General features: G+C 44.1%; 1 protein-coding gene across 2 annotated transcripts in view; it reads right to left on the reverse strand.

Annotated features, from left to right (window-relative positions):
• The window catches only part of CACNA1A (calcium voltage-gated channel subunit alpha1 A), a 308,894-nt gene that overhangs the window by 104,655 nt on the left and 187,949 nt on the right, over positions 1-16,290 (reverse strand). For both annotated transcript variants that reach the window (XM_032169902.2, XM_058425055.1), the window contains exons 11-12: positions 8,374-8,583; positions 3,943-4,055 (exon numbers count right to left, since the gene is read on the reverse strand). In XM_032169902.2, the coding sequence (XP_032025793.1) occupies positions 3,943-4,055; positions 8,374-8,583 (323 nt within the window). The remainder of the gene's footprint in view (positions 1-3,942; positions 4,056-8,373; positions 8,584-16,290) is intronic.

The following is a 16,290-nucleotide window of genomic DNA, read 5'->3' on the forward strand; positions in this document are numbered from 1 at the left end:
GCAGTGGCGCAATCATAGCTCACTGCAGCACTGTCCTCCTGGGCTCAAGTGATCCTCCCACCTCAGCCTCTTGAGTAGCTGGGATTACAGGTGTGCATCACCACATCTGGCTAATTTTAAAACATTTTTACACAGATAGTGTCTCGCTAGTATTGCCCAGGCTGGCCTCAAACTTCTGGGCTGAAGCCATCCTCCTGCTTTGGTCTCTCCAACTGTTGGCCTCCACTTTCCAAAGCATTGAGCCACTGCACCTGGCCTCTTATTTATTTATTTATTTATTTATTTTTATTTATTCATTTATTTTGAGATGGAGTCTTGCTCTTGTCACCCTGGCTGGAGTACGGTGGCGCGATCTCGGCTTACTGCAACCTCCGCCTCCCAGGTTCAAGCGATTCTCCTGCCTCAGCCGCCCGAGTAGCTGGGATTACAGGCACCCACCACCACACCCAGCTAATTTTTTGTATTTTTAGTAGAGACGGGGTTTCACTATGTTGGCCAGGCTAGTCTTGAACTCCTGACCTCATGATCTGCCTGCCTCGGCCTCCCAAAGTGCTGGGATTACAGGCGTGAGCCACCACATCCGGCCTCTTTTTTATTTATTAAGAGCTCACACAGGCCTGAGAATTCCTGAAACACATAATTACAAAGTGAATGTCATGCAACTACTACCTATGTCAACAATTAGGAGAAGGCTGGGGCAGTGGCTCATGCCTGTAATTCTGGAACTTTGGGAGGCCGAGGTGGGCAGATCACTTGAGCCCAGGAGTTCAAGACCAGCCTGGGTAACACAGGGAAACCCTGATTTTACAAAAAAAAAAAAAAAAAAAAATTAGTCAAGCATGGTGGCATGTGCCTGTAGTCCCAGCTACTTAGGAGGCTGAGGAGGGAGGATAGCTTGAGCCCAGGAATTTGAGACAGGAGACAGCCATGATCCTGCCACTGCACTCCAGCCTGGGCAACAGAGCAAGACCCTATCTCAAATAAAATAAAAAATAAAATAAAATAAGAAGGGACATGTGGATACCCTGGAAGTTTCCAGAGACACTGTGATATAACTACCATCCTGAATTTTGTAATAACCATTTTCTTACCTTAAAAAAAAATTGAGGTGAAATTCACACAACATAAAGTTTACACTTTGAATTACACAATTCAGTGCCTTTAGGTACATGCACAATATTCTGCAACTATCACCTCTATTAAGTTCCAAAACATTTTCATCACCCCCAAAGGAGGCCCTGTCCCCATTAGCAGTCACTCCCCACTCTCCCTCACCCAGACGCTAGCAACCACTAATCTACTTTCTGTCTCTATGGATTTGCCTGCTCTAGACATGTCATACAAATGGGATTATGCAATACTTGACCTTTTGTGTTTGGTTTCTTTTACTGAGCATTGTGTTTTTGAGGTCCTTGCCTTTTTAAAGTATTCAGGTATCATCCTTGAATAATACAGTTTAAGGTGGGGCGTGGTGGCTCACGCCTGTAATCCCAGCACTTTGGGAGGCCAAGGCGGGTGGATCACCTGAGGTCAGGAGTTCGAGACCAGCCCGGGCAAATTGATGAATCCCCGTCTCTACGAAAAATACAAAATTAGCCGGGGGTGGTGGTGCATGCCTGTAATCCCAGCTACTTGGGAGGCTGAGGCGGGAGAATGGCTTGAACCCGGGAGATGGAGGTTGTGGTGAGTCAAGATTGCGCCACTGCACTCCAGCCTGGGCAATAGAAGATATTCTGTATAGAAAAAAAAAAAAAAAAAAAAAAAAAAATATATATATATATATATATATATGGTTTAATTTTGTCCACTTGAACTTTGCATGAACTGTATGGACTTATGTTGCTAGCTCCTGCCTCCTTCTGTGCCATGTTACGTGGGTGAGATTCATTCCTGTTGTTGGGCATGTGGCTGTTGTTGGTGGACTTTCATTGTTGCAGAGTATTTCATTATATAGATATGTCACAAAATATTTATCTGTTCTACAGCAAAGAGATACATGGATATTGAGACTTGGAACTATTACAAACAAGGTTGCCCAGGACATTTTTAAATTTTTCTTTTCTTTTTTTTTTTTTTTTGAGACGGAGTCTCATTCTGTTGCCCAGGCTGGAGTGCAGTGGTGCAATCTCAGCTTACTGCAACCTCTGCCTCCCCGGTTCAAGTGATTCTCCTTCCTCAGCCTCCCAAGTAGCTGGGATTACAGGCATGTGCCACGACACTTGGCTAATTTTTGTATTTTTTTAGTACAGATGGGGTTTTGCCATGTTGGCCAGGCTGGTCTCGAACTCCTGACTTCAGGTGATCCACCTGCCTCTGCATCTCAAAGTGCTGGGATTATAGGTGTGAGCCACTGCACCTGGCCTACTTTTATTTCTTAGAGATGGGGTCTCACTGTCTTGTCCAGGCTGGAGTGCAGTGGTGTGATCCTAGCTCACTGCAGGCTCAAACTGCTGGGCTCAAGCAATCCTCCCACCTCAGCCTTCTGAGTAGCTGGGGCTACAGGTGTGCACCACCACACCTGGCTAATTATTATTATTATCATTATTTTTTGTAGAGACAGGGTCTTGCTATGTTGCCTGGGCTAGTTTTCAACTCCTGGGCTCAAGCAATTCTGCTGCTTCAGCCTCCTGAATAGCTGAGGCTACAGGCATGAGGCATCACACCCGGCTTTCTTTTCTTTTTAATGGAAAGAAATTGGTTTTATTCTTTAAATACTTGGATCGTTTATGTAGGGAAGGTTTGTTTGTTTGTATGTATTTTGTTTTCTCCAACAACATAATTTTCTATAATGGCAGAAAACAGTACAACATTCAGTTATTATAAATTATTAAGCCAGCTGGGTGTGGTGGCTCACACCTGTAATCCCAGCACTTTGGGAGGCCAAGGTGGGTGGATCATGAGGTCAGGAGATTGAGACCATCCTGGCTAACACGGTGAAACCCCGTCTCTACTAAAAATACACAAAATTAGCTGGGTATGGTGGCGGGCGCCTGTAGTCCCAGCTATTCGGGAGGCTGAGGCAGGAGAATGGCATGAACCCAGGAGGCGGAGCTTGCTGTGAGCCAAGATTGCGCCACTGCACTCCAGCCTGGGCAACAGAGCAAGACTCCATCTCAAAAATAAATAAATAAATAAATAAAAATAAAAATAAATTATTAAGCCTTTCTGAAATCAACAGGACTGTGGTAAATGATTAGGGCTGCCCTGGGCCAGGCATTCTCTACTTATTTGTGAACAACCTTAATTTCACTTCCAGCTGCAGGGACATTCTGGCCTGTGTCTCCTAGGTATCTGGGTGAGATTTTCTAGGATGAATTTCTAGCAATGGAATGCTGGGTCATATCTTCATCTTGTAGTTTTTGCCCTGGTTCGATGAGAAGGATTGGATGTAGATTATTCTCAAGGACTTAGGTTTTGTGTTGACTAGTGGGTTCCTGGGTGTTCATCACATTTAAAAAATAAACTAATTAACTGAGTAATTCACAAAATAACAATGGACCATAATGGCTCCATAATGCCAGGGTGTTGTAATCTAACAATTATACTTCATCTACTTCCACATGACTGAGCTCTAAAGGAAAAAAAGAAATAGAAATCATAATGATGTCCTATTTGTAATCCTGAAGTTGGGTACTTAGTTGGAGTGACACAGGAAACCCACCTAAGGCATGGCTTTTCTCCCAACTTGGAAAACTTGTCTTATGTCCCCCACTTAGCTTTCCAAAGGGGGTCTATACATTTTCCTCCCACTGGCAAGGGTGGAGGGTTCTGGGTACCCTGTATCCTTGCCAGTGTTTGGGATTGTTTTCTCATTCCTTCTGCATCCATCTGAGTCTCTCATATTCAGGGGTGACTTAACCTTTCTGCCTTTAATGTTTCTAGGTATCTGTCATTCCAGGCAAGAGCTGGAGAAATGAACTTCTTAGAAATAAGAGCACTTACCCCACAGTCAAAGCAGTTGAAGGAAGAGTGGAAGTAAGGCCGCGTCCCAAGCCCGTACATTTTTATAAACATTTCGGACATAAAGAGTCCTAAGAAAATGAATTCTGCATAGTCTAGAAGAGAGAAGGAGGAAACAGAGAGGAGGTTAGGCTTGCTGAGGGTAGGGGGTCCAGGTGGCTCTGACTTTCCTTTTATTATCATTTTTTAACTTTTTATTTTTTGTAGAGACAAGGTCTTGCTATGCTGTTAGGCTGGTTTCAAACTCCTGGCCTCAAACAGTTTCCCCGATTTGGCCTCCAACATGCTAGAACTACAGGCATGTGTCACCACACCCAACTTCTGACTTATCTTTTTTCTTTTTAAAACTTTTATGTGGAGATGGGGGTCTCACTATGTTGCCCAGGCTGGTCTTGAACTCCTGGCCTCAAGTGATCCTCCCAGCACAGCCTCCCAAAGTGCTGAGATTATATACATGATCCACTGTGGCCATGCCCTGTCCAAGGTGTCCTTCCCATGGGCCTCAGTTTCCCCTCTGTTAAAAAGGAAGAGCTGGCTGGGCATGGTGGCTCACATCTGTAATCCTAGCACTTTGGGAGGCCTAGGCAGGCAGATCAACTGAGGTCAGGAGTTTGAGACCAGCCTGGCTAACATGGCAAACCCCGTCTCTACTAAAAATATAAAAATGAGCCAGTGTGGTGACACATGCCTGTAAACCCAGCTACTTGGGAGGCTGAGGCATGAGAATCACTTGAACCTGGGAGGTGGAGGTTGCAGTGAGCCAAGATTGGGCCACTGTACTGTAGTCTGGGTGACAGAGCAAGACTTTGTCTAAAAAAAAAAAAAAAAAAAGAAGAGCAATGCCCTACCCTCCAACCAACAAGCCAACCAACCTTAGGCCAATTTTAAAATGAATGAAAAAATATCAGTGGGTCTCCATCTTGTAGTTTTTGCCCTGGTTTGATGAGAAGGATTGGATGTAGATTATTGCCAAGGACTTAGCTTTTGTGTTGACTGGTGGGTTCCTGGGTGTTTATCATATTTAAAAAATAAACTAATTAACTGAATAATTCACATAATAACAATGGACCATAACAGCCCCATAATGCCAGGGTGCTGTGATGTAACAATTATACTTAATCTACTTCTATGTGACTGAGCTCCAAAGGAAAAAAGGAAATAGAAATCATAGTGATATCCTATTTGTAATCCTGAAGCTAAGTACTTAGTTGGAGCGACAGAGGCAACCCACCTAAGGCATGGCTTTTCTCCTAACTCGGAAAACTTGTCTTATGTCCCCTAGAAATCCTGTGTTGTGAGTGAGCTAAAAAGTCTTGAGTAAGACAAAGCCTTTTGTTCTTTGATGAGCAAGCATAAAAGTGCAAATGCCTCAGGGAGGGGTAAAACATGGATATGCATTTGCTCCAGCAAATAAATGGCTGACATCAGATCCTTTTCTGAGAGGGCTTTCTTGGTGGAGTAGGAAGATGACGAGTTAGGAAGGGCATGGGTACTTACTTAATGGATAGAAAGGACAGACGAGAAGGGTTTCTGAGGAGCAGAAAGCATACAGAAAGGAAAGAGACAGAGCACTGAAACTAACTTCCATGAATTTCATATAGCTAATTAAGGCCACAAAGCTTATTGTGTTTGGTGGTTGTGATGGTTTAAATATTTGTGTTCCCTCCAAAATTCACGCTGAAACTTAATTGCCAATGTAACAGTATTAAGATGCGGGGCCTTCAGGAGGTGATTAAGTCATGACGGTTGACGGTAGAACTCTCATGAATGGGATTAGGTGCCCTTATAAAAGAGGTTGACAGAGGAAATTTGTCCCTCTTGCTCCTCCACCTTCTGCCATGTGAGGACCCAGTGTTCCTCCCTTCCAGAGGACACAGTGTTCAAGGTGCAATCTTGGAAGCAGAGAGCAGCTTTCACCAGACAAGGAAACCTGCCAATGCCTTGATCTTGGGCTTCCCAGCCTCCAGAACTGTGAGAAAATAAATTTCTGTTCTTATCAAAGTACCCAGTCTCAGGTAATTTGTTATAGCAGCACAAATGAACTAAGACATTTGTCAAGGGTGTTTGCTATGTCATGCTTTTAAGAGGTGTTTTGAACTGACTGTCAAAGTCCTTCACACTATTTATCACCAAAATTTCTCCTTATTTATAGGATGCTAAGGAGATCTTAGTGTCTCTAGGGTTCCTAAGACCAAAATATCAGCAAAGAAAGTCTGTTTGTAACATCTGATACATTCCAAGACCCACCAGAAGTAACTCTGGGAGGACTGAAGAGTTTCTGAGATCTTGTTCCTCAGTTACCATGGAAACATGATAGCAAGTGATGCACAAGACTTGAAAGAATTACTTATCCTTAGCATTGTTGGATCTGGAAGAACTTTCAGGACCATCAAATCCAGTTTCCACCACATAGATGTGGAGTCTGAGACCCAGAGAAACAACTACACTTCATTGATGCCAAGACATACATTTTTGTTTATATTTTGACATCTCTGAAATTAATGTGTATCTTTTTTTTTTGAGATGGTGTCTAGCTCTGTTGCCCAGGCTAGAGTGCAGTGGTGTGATCTCAGCTCACTGCAACCTCTGCCTCCCAGGTTCAAGCAATTCTCCTGCCTCAGCCTCCCAAGAAGCTGGGATTACAGGTGCCTGCCATCATGCCCAGCTGATGTGTGACCTTGGGCAATCTACTTAACCTCTCTGTGTCTCAGTTTTCTCAAATGGAAAGTGGGAATGAGTAAAGGACCTTTATAGACACTGAGGACCCAGGCAGGCAGTCTCAGTCCCTTGTTCCTGAACCAGGACAGACTGTACAAGATGATTAGTAGAGAGAATATAGGAGATTAAAAATAGAGTATTAGAGGAAGTTAAAACACGAAGTAGAGTCCTCATTTATAAGAGACTCCAGAGGGACTAAAAACAATTACCAAGTTTGAAACTAGGTCAGGGCCCTGGGAAGGAGAACTGGTTCCTAAGGGGTGTCCTGGGGGGTCAGCCAACGTGACTGGGAACAAGGAGGGTTATAAGAAGACAATGGCCTGGACTAGGCTCATGGGCCTTTCTAGGTCAAAGACTAGACTGTCTCTTCTTGCTGTCCTAAGTCAATTCTGAACCAGGTCAGAAGGGCAGTGAATAAATTAGACAGCCAGTAGGCAAAAGACATTTTGGGAAGTCCTTACTTGGGGACTGCAAGCCAAAGCCAGGATATCCACCTGCCCCCCTCACTGCCCAATCACTACTCATTGTATTGTATTGTATTGTATTGTATTGTATTGTATTGCATTTTTTGAGACAGAGTCTCTCTTTGTTGCTCAGGCTGTAGTGCAGTGGCATGATCTTGGCTCACCGCAACCTCCGCCTCCCGGGTTCAAGCAATTCTAGTGCCTCAGCCTCCCGAGTAGCTGGGATTATAGGTGTGCACCATCACACCTGGCTAATTTTTGTATTTTTTGTAAAGACAGGGTTTCACCATATTGGCCAGGCTGGTTTTGAACTCCTGGCCTCAAGTGATCCACCCACCTCAGCCTCCCAAAATGCTGGGATTATAGGTGTGAGCCACTGTGCCTGGCCCAAATCACTGGTCTTGTTGATTCCTCAGAGCTCTTTACTTTTAAAATCCTGCTCAGACATCTCCCCATCTTTTGCTGTTTTTCCTCACCCTCACTTGGCCCTCAATTTTGATACTATATCATGCTAACTCACATAGAATCTGGGAATAGGCCCAGAGGGCAAAGCCTTGGTGGTCCTTGTACTCTGAGGGTGCAAGATGCTCTTGCAGGTACTGGAGGGGATGTTCTATGAATGAATAAGGAAGCCAAAAAGGGCAGGGGAGGAAGCTAGGCTGGTGCAAAAGTAATTACGGTTAAAAAAATGGCAAAAAACGCTATTAATTTTGCACCAACCTAACAGGAAAGAAGCAGAAGGTTTAAAAGAAGAGAGAAGCGGAGTCAGAAATAAGTAGAGAAAATGAGGGCAACGTATAAACCACTCCTTGTTTCTAAGGCATCCTCTATCTCTTAATCATAAGTTATGAACATTTCCAGAGATGTACATAAAAATTATTAATACATGTATGTTTCTGTTTCTATCTGTCTATCTTATGAGCTCCATCTTTCTCTGTCTCTCTTCCAACATCCCCTTCACCAGCACCCCTCTGTCTCTCTCTTAGAAAGGAATCACAGGAGCATTTGTCGGTCTGAATTCCAGCTTCCAGCTCTCAGGGCTAAGGGAGATGGGTTCCATTGTAATAGCAGTAGCAACATTGGCCCCAGTGACAGTTATAGAAATGGCTAAAGGAAAGGGCATTCAATGAGGACCAAAGAAGATACACATACTATCAGAGAAAGAGAAGTGGAAAAAGGGCGTGAGGGAGGGATCAGGCAGTTGGCAGGGGTGGGGCTGGGTGATACTCACAAAGGAAGTCGGAGAGCCACTCGGGCTGGTTGTAGTGAACAATAGCAACACACAGCGTGTTGAGAGCTACCAAACTGAGTACAGTCCAGTAGAAGGCCTGAGTTTTGACCATGCGGCGGATGTAGAAACGCATCCTCCTCTCCTTTTTGTGAAAAAAGGTTGAGTTCTCCAGCTTGGCACTTTTAATGCTGGCTCGGGCGAAGGGAGAACCTGCCAGGGAAAAGATGGAGAATGTCAGGCTCAGGCTGTGCCTGAGGAAGAAATTAACCAATGTGCAGCCCAAGCACGGATTTTAGCCAGGGGATCCATTAGTCTCTCCAGCAAGCCTCTGGCCTGAGGGAACCATCATGACCCATAGGCTTAGTTTTGCATAGATGGAGCTTATGAGAAGACAGTGTCCCTGAAAATAACAGAATTAGAAGTAACCAATTAGAAAGCAGGATGTTGATGGGGAGGCTGATAGCTCTCTGTTGCAGGAGCCAATTTTCCATGTCTCCCACTCCCAGCCACATCTGATGCCTCTGGGAGTCACATCACAGGGCAGGATAAAGCAGAGCCTCCATTCCCTATGCAGGGGAGGCAACAGAGCTGCATGGAGCATGCTTGGAAGGCCTCCAGAAAGAGATATGGATAAGACTCTAGTTTTCCATGGACATTTCACTTTAGAAGTGATCACTGAGGAATGAGCTGGGTGTGCCCTCTGCCTGCATGTAGTTTTGCTCTTATGCATTTATTGAGTACCTATTTTATGCCAGGCTCTGTTCCAGGGGCTCAGGATACATTAGGCAACAAAGCCTGGACTTCTGGGGTCTGACCCTTTAAGGGGAGGAGACAGACAATGGACATAATAAGTAAATTAACAGTGGGATGGAAAATGAAAAGCGCTATGGAAAAAAAAAAGTTGGGCTGGGTGCAGTGGCACATACCTGTAATCCCAGTACTTTGGGAAGCTGGAGTGGGAGGACTGTTTGAGGCCAGGAGTTTGACACCAGCCTGGGCAACATAGCGAGACAAGTTTTTTTAAATAACAATTTTTTAAAAGATAAAAAGTAAAGCATCACAGAGGGACTGGGAGCCCTAGGAGAGTCCACAGGGTAGGCTGCAGCATTAAATTGCGTGGTCAATGTGAGTGTGTTGACTTGTCACTTTAGTATCTTAGGTAGAGGAAACAGCAAATTTAAGGTCCTGAAGCATGAATGTGCCTGCCCGACATTTTTGGGGAACAGCACAAGGAAGTCAGTGTGGCTGGAGTGGAGTGGTTGAGGGGAAAAGAGGAAGGAGGTGAAGGCAGGGAGGTGATTGGCAGATCATGCAGGGCCTGGTGGACCACAAGGAGGACTTTGGCTTTTACCCTGAGTGAGGTGGGAGCCGTGGAGGGTTCTGAGTAGAGGAAAGATAGAACCTGACTTGGGTGTTCACAGGCACCCTCTGGCTGCCGTGGAGGAGAGTAGACAGGGAGAGGTGAGGACAGGAGCTGGGAGACCAGGCTGGAGGTGACTGAACCCATCTAGATAAGTGATGATGATGATGGATGGGGGCTGGAGTTGGGTGGTAGTTAAGCAGGGAGGATTTGGGATGAATCATTTAAGATAGATTCAACATTTGCTGATGGAACGGTGTGGATGTAAGAGAGAGGGATGAGCTGAATGATGTACACACAAAGGAATGGATGAATTGGTGAACCCCTTAAGGGATGGAGCTCTCATCTACTGAATAGGCAAAGGTTTAGGGGAAGGTCAGAGCTCAGTTTTGGACAGATTGAATTTACCTTCTAAAATACATCTTTTTGTTTGTTTGTTTGTTTGGAGACAGGATCTTGCTTTGTTGCCCAGGCTGGAATGCAGTAGCTTGATCATAGCTCACTGCAGCCTTGAACTCCTGGGTTCAAGCGATCTTCCCACCTCAACCTCCCAAGTAGCTGTGACTACAGGCATGTACCACCATGCCCGCTTGATTAAAACAATTTTGTTTTTGGTAGCAATGAGGTCTCCCTATGTTGCCCAGGCTGGTTTTGAACTCCTGGGTTCAAGCGATCCTCCCGCCTCAGCCTCCCTAAGCATTGGGATTACAGCATGAACTACCATGCCCAGCCTTAAGATACCTTTTCTTATAAACACTCAGTTGCGTTCATTTTTAAATGGTTCTTCATTGATTCATTAGTACATTCATTCATTCTCTCATCCATCCATTTGTTCATTTATTCATTCTTTCTTTCATCATTCTTAAATTCATTAGCACATTCATCATTTATCCATTCCTTTGTGTATACATCATTCATTTGCTCATCCATTCATGTATCCATTCATTATTCATTTGCTCATTTGTTTCTCCATTCATTTCTCCATTTATCCATTCACTCATTCATCTGTCCAGCATGTTTATCAAAACCACCCCACTTGCCAGACACAGGACACAGCAAATACCTCCAAGGAGGCCACTTCCTATCAGCAAAATTCTCAACAGAGATTTTGAGTTGGCACCCTAGGGGCCATACCGACTCATACTGGGTTTGTGAAAGCTGAAATTATTGGTCCACATTTAAAAACTGGGAGATTTTCCATGAAAATATGGATTTCAGCTTCCCCTGAATGAAAATAACAGCTGACGTTTATGGAACATTTAGCAGGCACCAGGCACTGCAGGGAACATGTTTTACACGACAAGCTACTTACTCCTCCTCAGAGCCCTAGGAAGTAGGGACCGGCGTTATTCCCATTTTACAGCCAAGGAAACAGGCTGAGAGGGGTCTAGTAACCGGTGAAGATGTGTCAAGATGGTTCAGAGTGTGTGCTCTGGACCACCACATTGCACACCTGGGGCATATGGTCATGGGGCAGGGGCACATTCCACTCAGCTGCAGTTGGCCAGGCCCGGTGGCTGTGACCTCCTTACAGGGACGCCTCTCCTTTCTGCAAAGACCCTTCCCCTCATGTCCACCACCTTCTCGACCCCAGGGGCAGCTCCTCATGACCCTGCCCAGCATTACTGGCCCTAGTCCCTGAAACCCTCAAAGATGTGTCCAGATATGCAGGTCTCCAAAGGGCTTGGCCAAAAGAAATAAGACCCTTGGGACCTTGGGGTCAGGGGGGATGTTCCACAGATTGACAGAGAGAGAGAGAGAGAAACCACAGCAGGCAGAAGGTCCCTAGCCCCCACTCCTGCTAGAGCCACACTGAAAACCTGGCTTAATCACCAACCAGCAGATGACCTTGGGCAAGCCACCTTGGTAAACTGGAGACAACCACACTTCCTACCTCAAAGGGCCATCCAAAGGCATAAATGAATTAATACAATTTAGCATGATGCTAAGTGGTACCTTATGATTATTGGATATAAATCTTCTAGTACAACCTCAAGAGCTGAAATCATGACTAGGTTCACGTGCCAGCCATTGAGAAAGTCTTTCCTGATCACCCAGCCTGGAGACACATCCCCACAACAGGGATACCCTTCACTGGGAAGGGAGAGGGAAATGAATATTAATTGAATACCTACGAAGTGCTGGACCCCATGCTAGGTACTGTCACTTCTATTAGTTGAATTTCATACACACTTTGACCCACTTTCCCTTTTTCTAGACATTCCTGTCTCCCGTTTTTCTCTGTGGTCTGGAATTATAATTGCAGACAATTTCTAGATTTTTAAAAATCATTTTCATGAGATGTTTTATTCAACCCAATACATCCAAAATATTACCATTTCAACATGGAATCAATATCAAGATAGATTCAAAAGATATTTTATACTCTTTCTTTTGTACTAAGTATTCCCAGCCTGACGTGTTATTATGAAGTACATCCTAGTTCAGGGTCAGCCACATTCAAGGGATCAAGAGCCAGTGTAACTGGTACCAGTCTGAAATGTTCTTTTCCTTTTTTTTTTTTTCTTTTCTTTTTTGAGATAGAGTCTCATTCTGTCACCCAGGCTGGAGTGCAGTGGCACGATCTTGGCTCATTGCAACTTCCGCCTCCCGAGTTCAAGTGACTCTCCTGCCTCAGCCTCCCAAGTAGCTGGAACTACAGGTGCCCACCACCACACCCGACTAATTTTTGTATTTTTAGTAAAGATGGTGTTTTGCCATGTTGGCCAGGCTGGTCTTGAACTCCTAACCTCAAGTGATCTGCCCGCTGCAGCTTCCCAAAATGCTGGCATTACAGGCATGAGATACTGGGCTTCCGGGCCAGTCTGCAACGTTCTATGGTGGGGGAAGGGGTATGTCACCTCCAAGGATTCATCTGGTGATTTCTGGCAATTTATATACCCTTAAAATTATATATAAATTGTAATACAGCCATGTGTGGCTTAATGAGGGAGACATGTTCTGAGAAAAGCATTGTTAGGCAATTTTGTCCTTGTGTGAGCATCTTAAAGTGAACTTACATACACCTAGATGTTGTAGCCTACTCCACACCCAGGCTACATGGTTTGTAGCTCCTCAGCTACAAACCTGCCCAGCATGTTACTGTACTTAATACTGTAGGCAACTGTAACATCATAGTATTTGTGTGTCTGAACATATCTAAACATAGAAAAGGTACAGTAAAAACACAATATAAAAGAGAAAAGGTGGTTCAGCTGCATAGGGTACTTAGCATGAATGGAGCTTGCAGGACTGGAAGTTGCTCTTGGTGAGGGAGTGAGTGAGTGGTGAGTGAATGCGAAGGCCTAGGATATTATTGTACACTCCTGTATATATTATAAACACTGTACACTCAGGCTACATGAAATTTACAAAAAAAAATTTACAAAAAAATAAAGTAATTAGGGCCAGGTGCGGTGGGCTCATGCCTGTAATCCCAGCACTTTGGGAGGCTGAGATGGGCGGATCATGAGGTCAGGAGTTCGAGACCAGCCTGGCCAACATGGTGAAACCCCGTATCTACTAAAAATTCAAAAATTAGCCGGGCATGGTGGCGCACACCTGTAATCCCAGCTACTCGGGAGGCTGAGGTGGGAGGACTGCATGAGCCCGTGAGGTTGAAGTTGTAGTGAGCTGTGATCGTGCCATTGCACTCCAGCCTGGGTGATGGAGTGAGACTTGTCTCAGAAAAAAAAAAAAAAAAAAAAGAAATGGCATAGAGAAACACAGAAAGAAGACCATATGACAACAGAGGCAGAGACTGGAATTATGCATCTATGAACTGAGGAATACCAAGGATTGCTGGCAGCACCAGAAACTAAGAAAATACCATGGAACAGATTCTCCCCTAAAACTTTCTGAGGGAAAGTGGTGGCTCTGCTGACACCTTGATTTCAGTTTGGACTTCTGGCCTCCAGAACTGTGAGAGAAGAAATTTCTGTTGTTTTAAGCCACTGGGTTTGTAACAGTTTGTAATGGCAACTCTGGGAACTCAATACCACCTATATAGAGCCTGTATTATTAAAACCACATAAATGGATCCCCTTTTCCCCACATCCTTGCCAGCACTTGTTATGATTTATCTTTTTTTTTTTTTTTTTGTGAGATGGAGTCTCACTCTGTCACCCAGCTGGAGTGCAGTGGCATGACGTCTGCTCACTGCAACCTCCACCTCCTGGGTTTAAGTGATTCTCCTGCCTTAGCCTCCTGAGTAGCTGGGACTACAGGTGTGCACTACTGCACCCAGCTAATTTTTGTATTTTTAGTAGAGATGGGGTTTCACCATGTTGGTCAGCCTACTTCTCCTCTTATAAAGACAGCAGTCGTTGGATTTAGGACCCACTCTAATTAAGTTTGATCTCATCTTAACTTGATTATCACCTGCAAAGACCCTATTTTCATGTAAGGCCACATTTGCAGGTACCAGGGGTTAGAACTTCAACAAATCTCATTTGTCTTTTTGATAATAGCTACTCTAGGCTGGGCACAGTATCTCACACCTGTAATCCCAGCACTTTGGGAGGCCAAGAAGGGCAGATCATTCGAGGTCAGGAATTCAAGACCAGCCTGACCAACATAGTGAAACCCCGTCTCCACTAAAATACAAAAGTTAGCTGGGCATGGTGGCGTGTGCCTGTAATTTCAGTTACTCAGGAGGCTGAGACAGGAGAATCCCTTGAACCCAGGAGGCAGAGGTTGCAGTGAGCTGAGATCATGCCACTGCGCTCCAGCTTGGGCAACAGAGTGAGACTCCCTCTCAAAAACAAAACAAAAAACAAACAAACAAACAAAAAGATAATAGCTACTCTAACAGGTGTGAGGTGATAGCTGATGGTGGTTTTGATTTGCATTTCCCTGATGATGAGTGATGTTCAGCATTTATTCATATACCTGTTGGCCACTTGTATGTCTTTTCTTTTGGGATGTGTATGTTCAGATCCTTTGCACATTTTTATTTTTTATTTCGAGACAGGGTCTCGGTCTCATTCTGTCACCCAGGGTGGAGTGCAGTGATGCAATGTCAGCTCACTGCAACCTCCTCCTCCCGGGCTCAAGGGATCCTCACATCTTAGCCTCCCGAGTAGCTGTCTTTGCCCATTTTTAATTGGGTTATTTGTTTTCTTGCTGTTGAGTTGTTTGAGTTCCTTACAATTTTGGATATTAGCTCCTTATCAGACGTATTGTTTGCAAACATTTTCTCACATTCCTTAGGTTGTCTCTTTCCTCTGCTGAATGCTTCCTTTGCTGTGCACAAACTTTTTAGTTTGATATGATCCCATTCGTCCACTTTTGCTTTTGTTGCCTGTGCTTTTGAGGTCCTGTCCAAAAAATCATTCCTGAGACCAATGCCATGGAGCTTTCTCCCTATGTTTTCTTAGAGCATCTTTACCATTTCAGGTCTGACATTTAAGTCTTTTCAGAACATCTGCACTCCCACGTTCACTTCAGCATTATTCACAATAGCCAAAATATGGAAGCAAACTAAGTGTCCTACAATGGATGAATGGATAAAGAAAATGTGGTATATATACAAATAGAATATTATACAGTCCTAAAAGAAGGAAATTCTGTAATGTGTGACAACATGGATAGAACTGGAGGACATTAAACTGAGTAAAATAAGCTGGCACAGAAAGACAGTTACAGTATGATCTCACATGTGGGAGCTTAAAACTAAAAAAAATTGATCTCATAGAAAGAGCAGGAAGGTGGTTCCTGGAGGCTGCAGGGGAGGAGGAGGGATTGAGAAAGAGAAGATGTTGATCAAAGGGTATAAGTTGCAGTTAGACTGGAGGAGTAAGTTTTAGCGATCTATTGCATTGCATTGCATCGCATTTAGTGATGCATTAATACATTATTGTGTATTTATATTGCATTACTAATAAATAGTAATGTGTTGTGTATTTCAAAATTGCTAAGAGATTTTTAATGCCTTCCCCCCACACAAAAAATGGTGAGGTGGTGAGGCGATGGATGTGTTAATTAGCATGATTGAATCATTCTATGATGTATACATAGATTAAAACATCACACTGTACCCCATAAACATACACAATTACCATTTGTCAGCTGCAAATAAATTAATAAAAAATCATGCCTGTAATCCCAGCACTTTGGGAAGCCAGGGCAGGAGGATCACTTGAGGCCAGGAGTTTGAGACCAGCCTGGGCAACATAGCCAGACCCCATCTCAACAACAACATCAACAACAACAACAAATTAGCTGGGTGTGGTGGTGCCTGTAGCCCCAGCTACTTGGGAGGCTAACTTGGGAGGATCGCTTGAGCCCAGGAGCTCCAGGCTGCAGAGAGCTATGATCATATCACTGCACTCCAGCCTGAGTGACAGAGCAAGAACCTGCCTCTAAAAACAAATAAACAAAATCATCTAAATGGGATCTGGTTTTCCTAAAAAAGCAGTTACAATGGCAGCTTCCATTCATAATGGATCAACTTTTTTTTGTTTTGTTTTCACATGCTCCACATTTTACTTATTTATCATTGTGCTGCTGCTTCTTCTTCTTCTTCTTCTTCTTCTTCTTCTTCTTCTTCTTCTTCT

Source organism: Hylobates moloch, unplaced genomic scaffold, assembly GCF_009828535.3.
Source record: "Hylobates moloch isolate HMO894 unplaced genomic scaffold, HMol_V3 SCAFFOLD_12, whole genome shotgun sequence".
Classification (NCBI taxonomy): Eukaryota; Metazoa; Chordata; class Mammalia; order Primates; family Hylobatidae; genus Hylobates; species Hylobates moloch.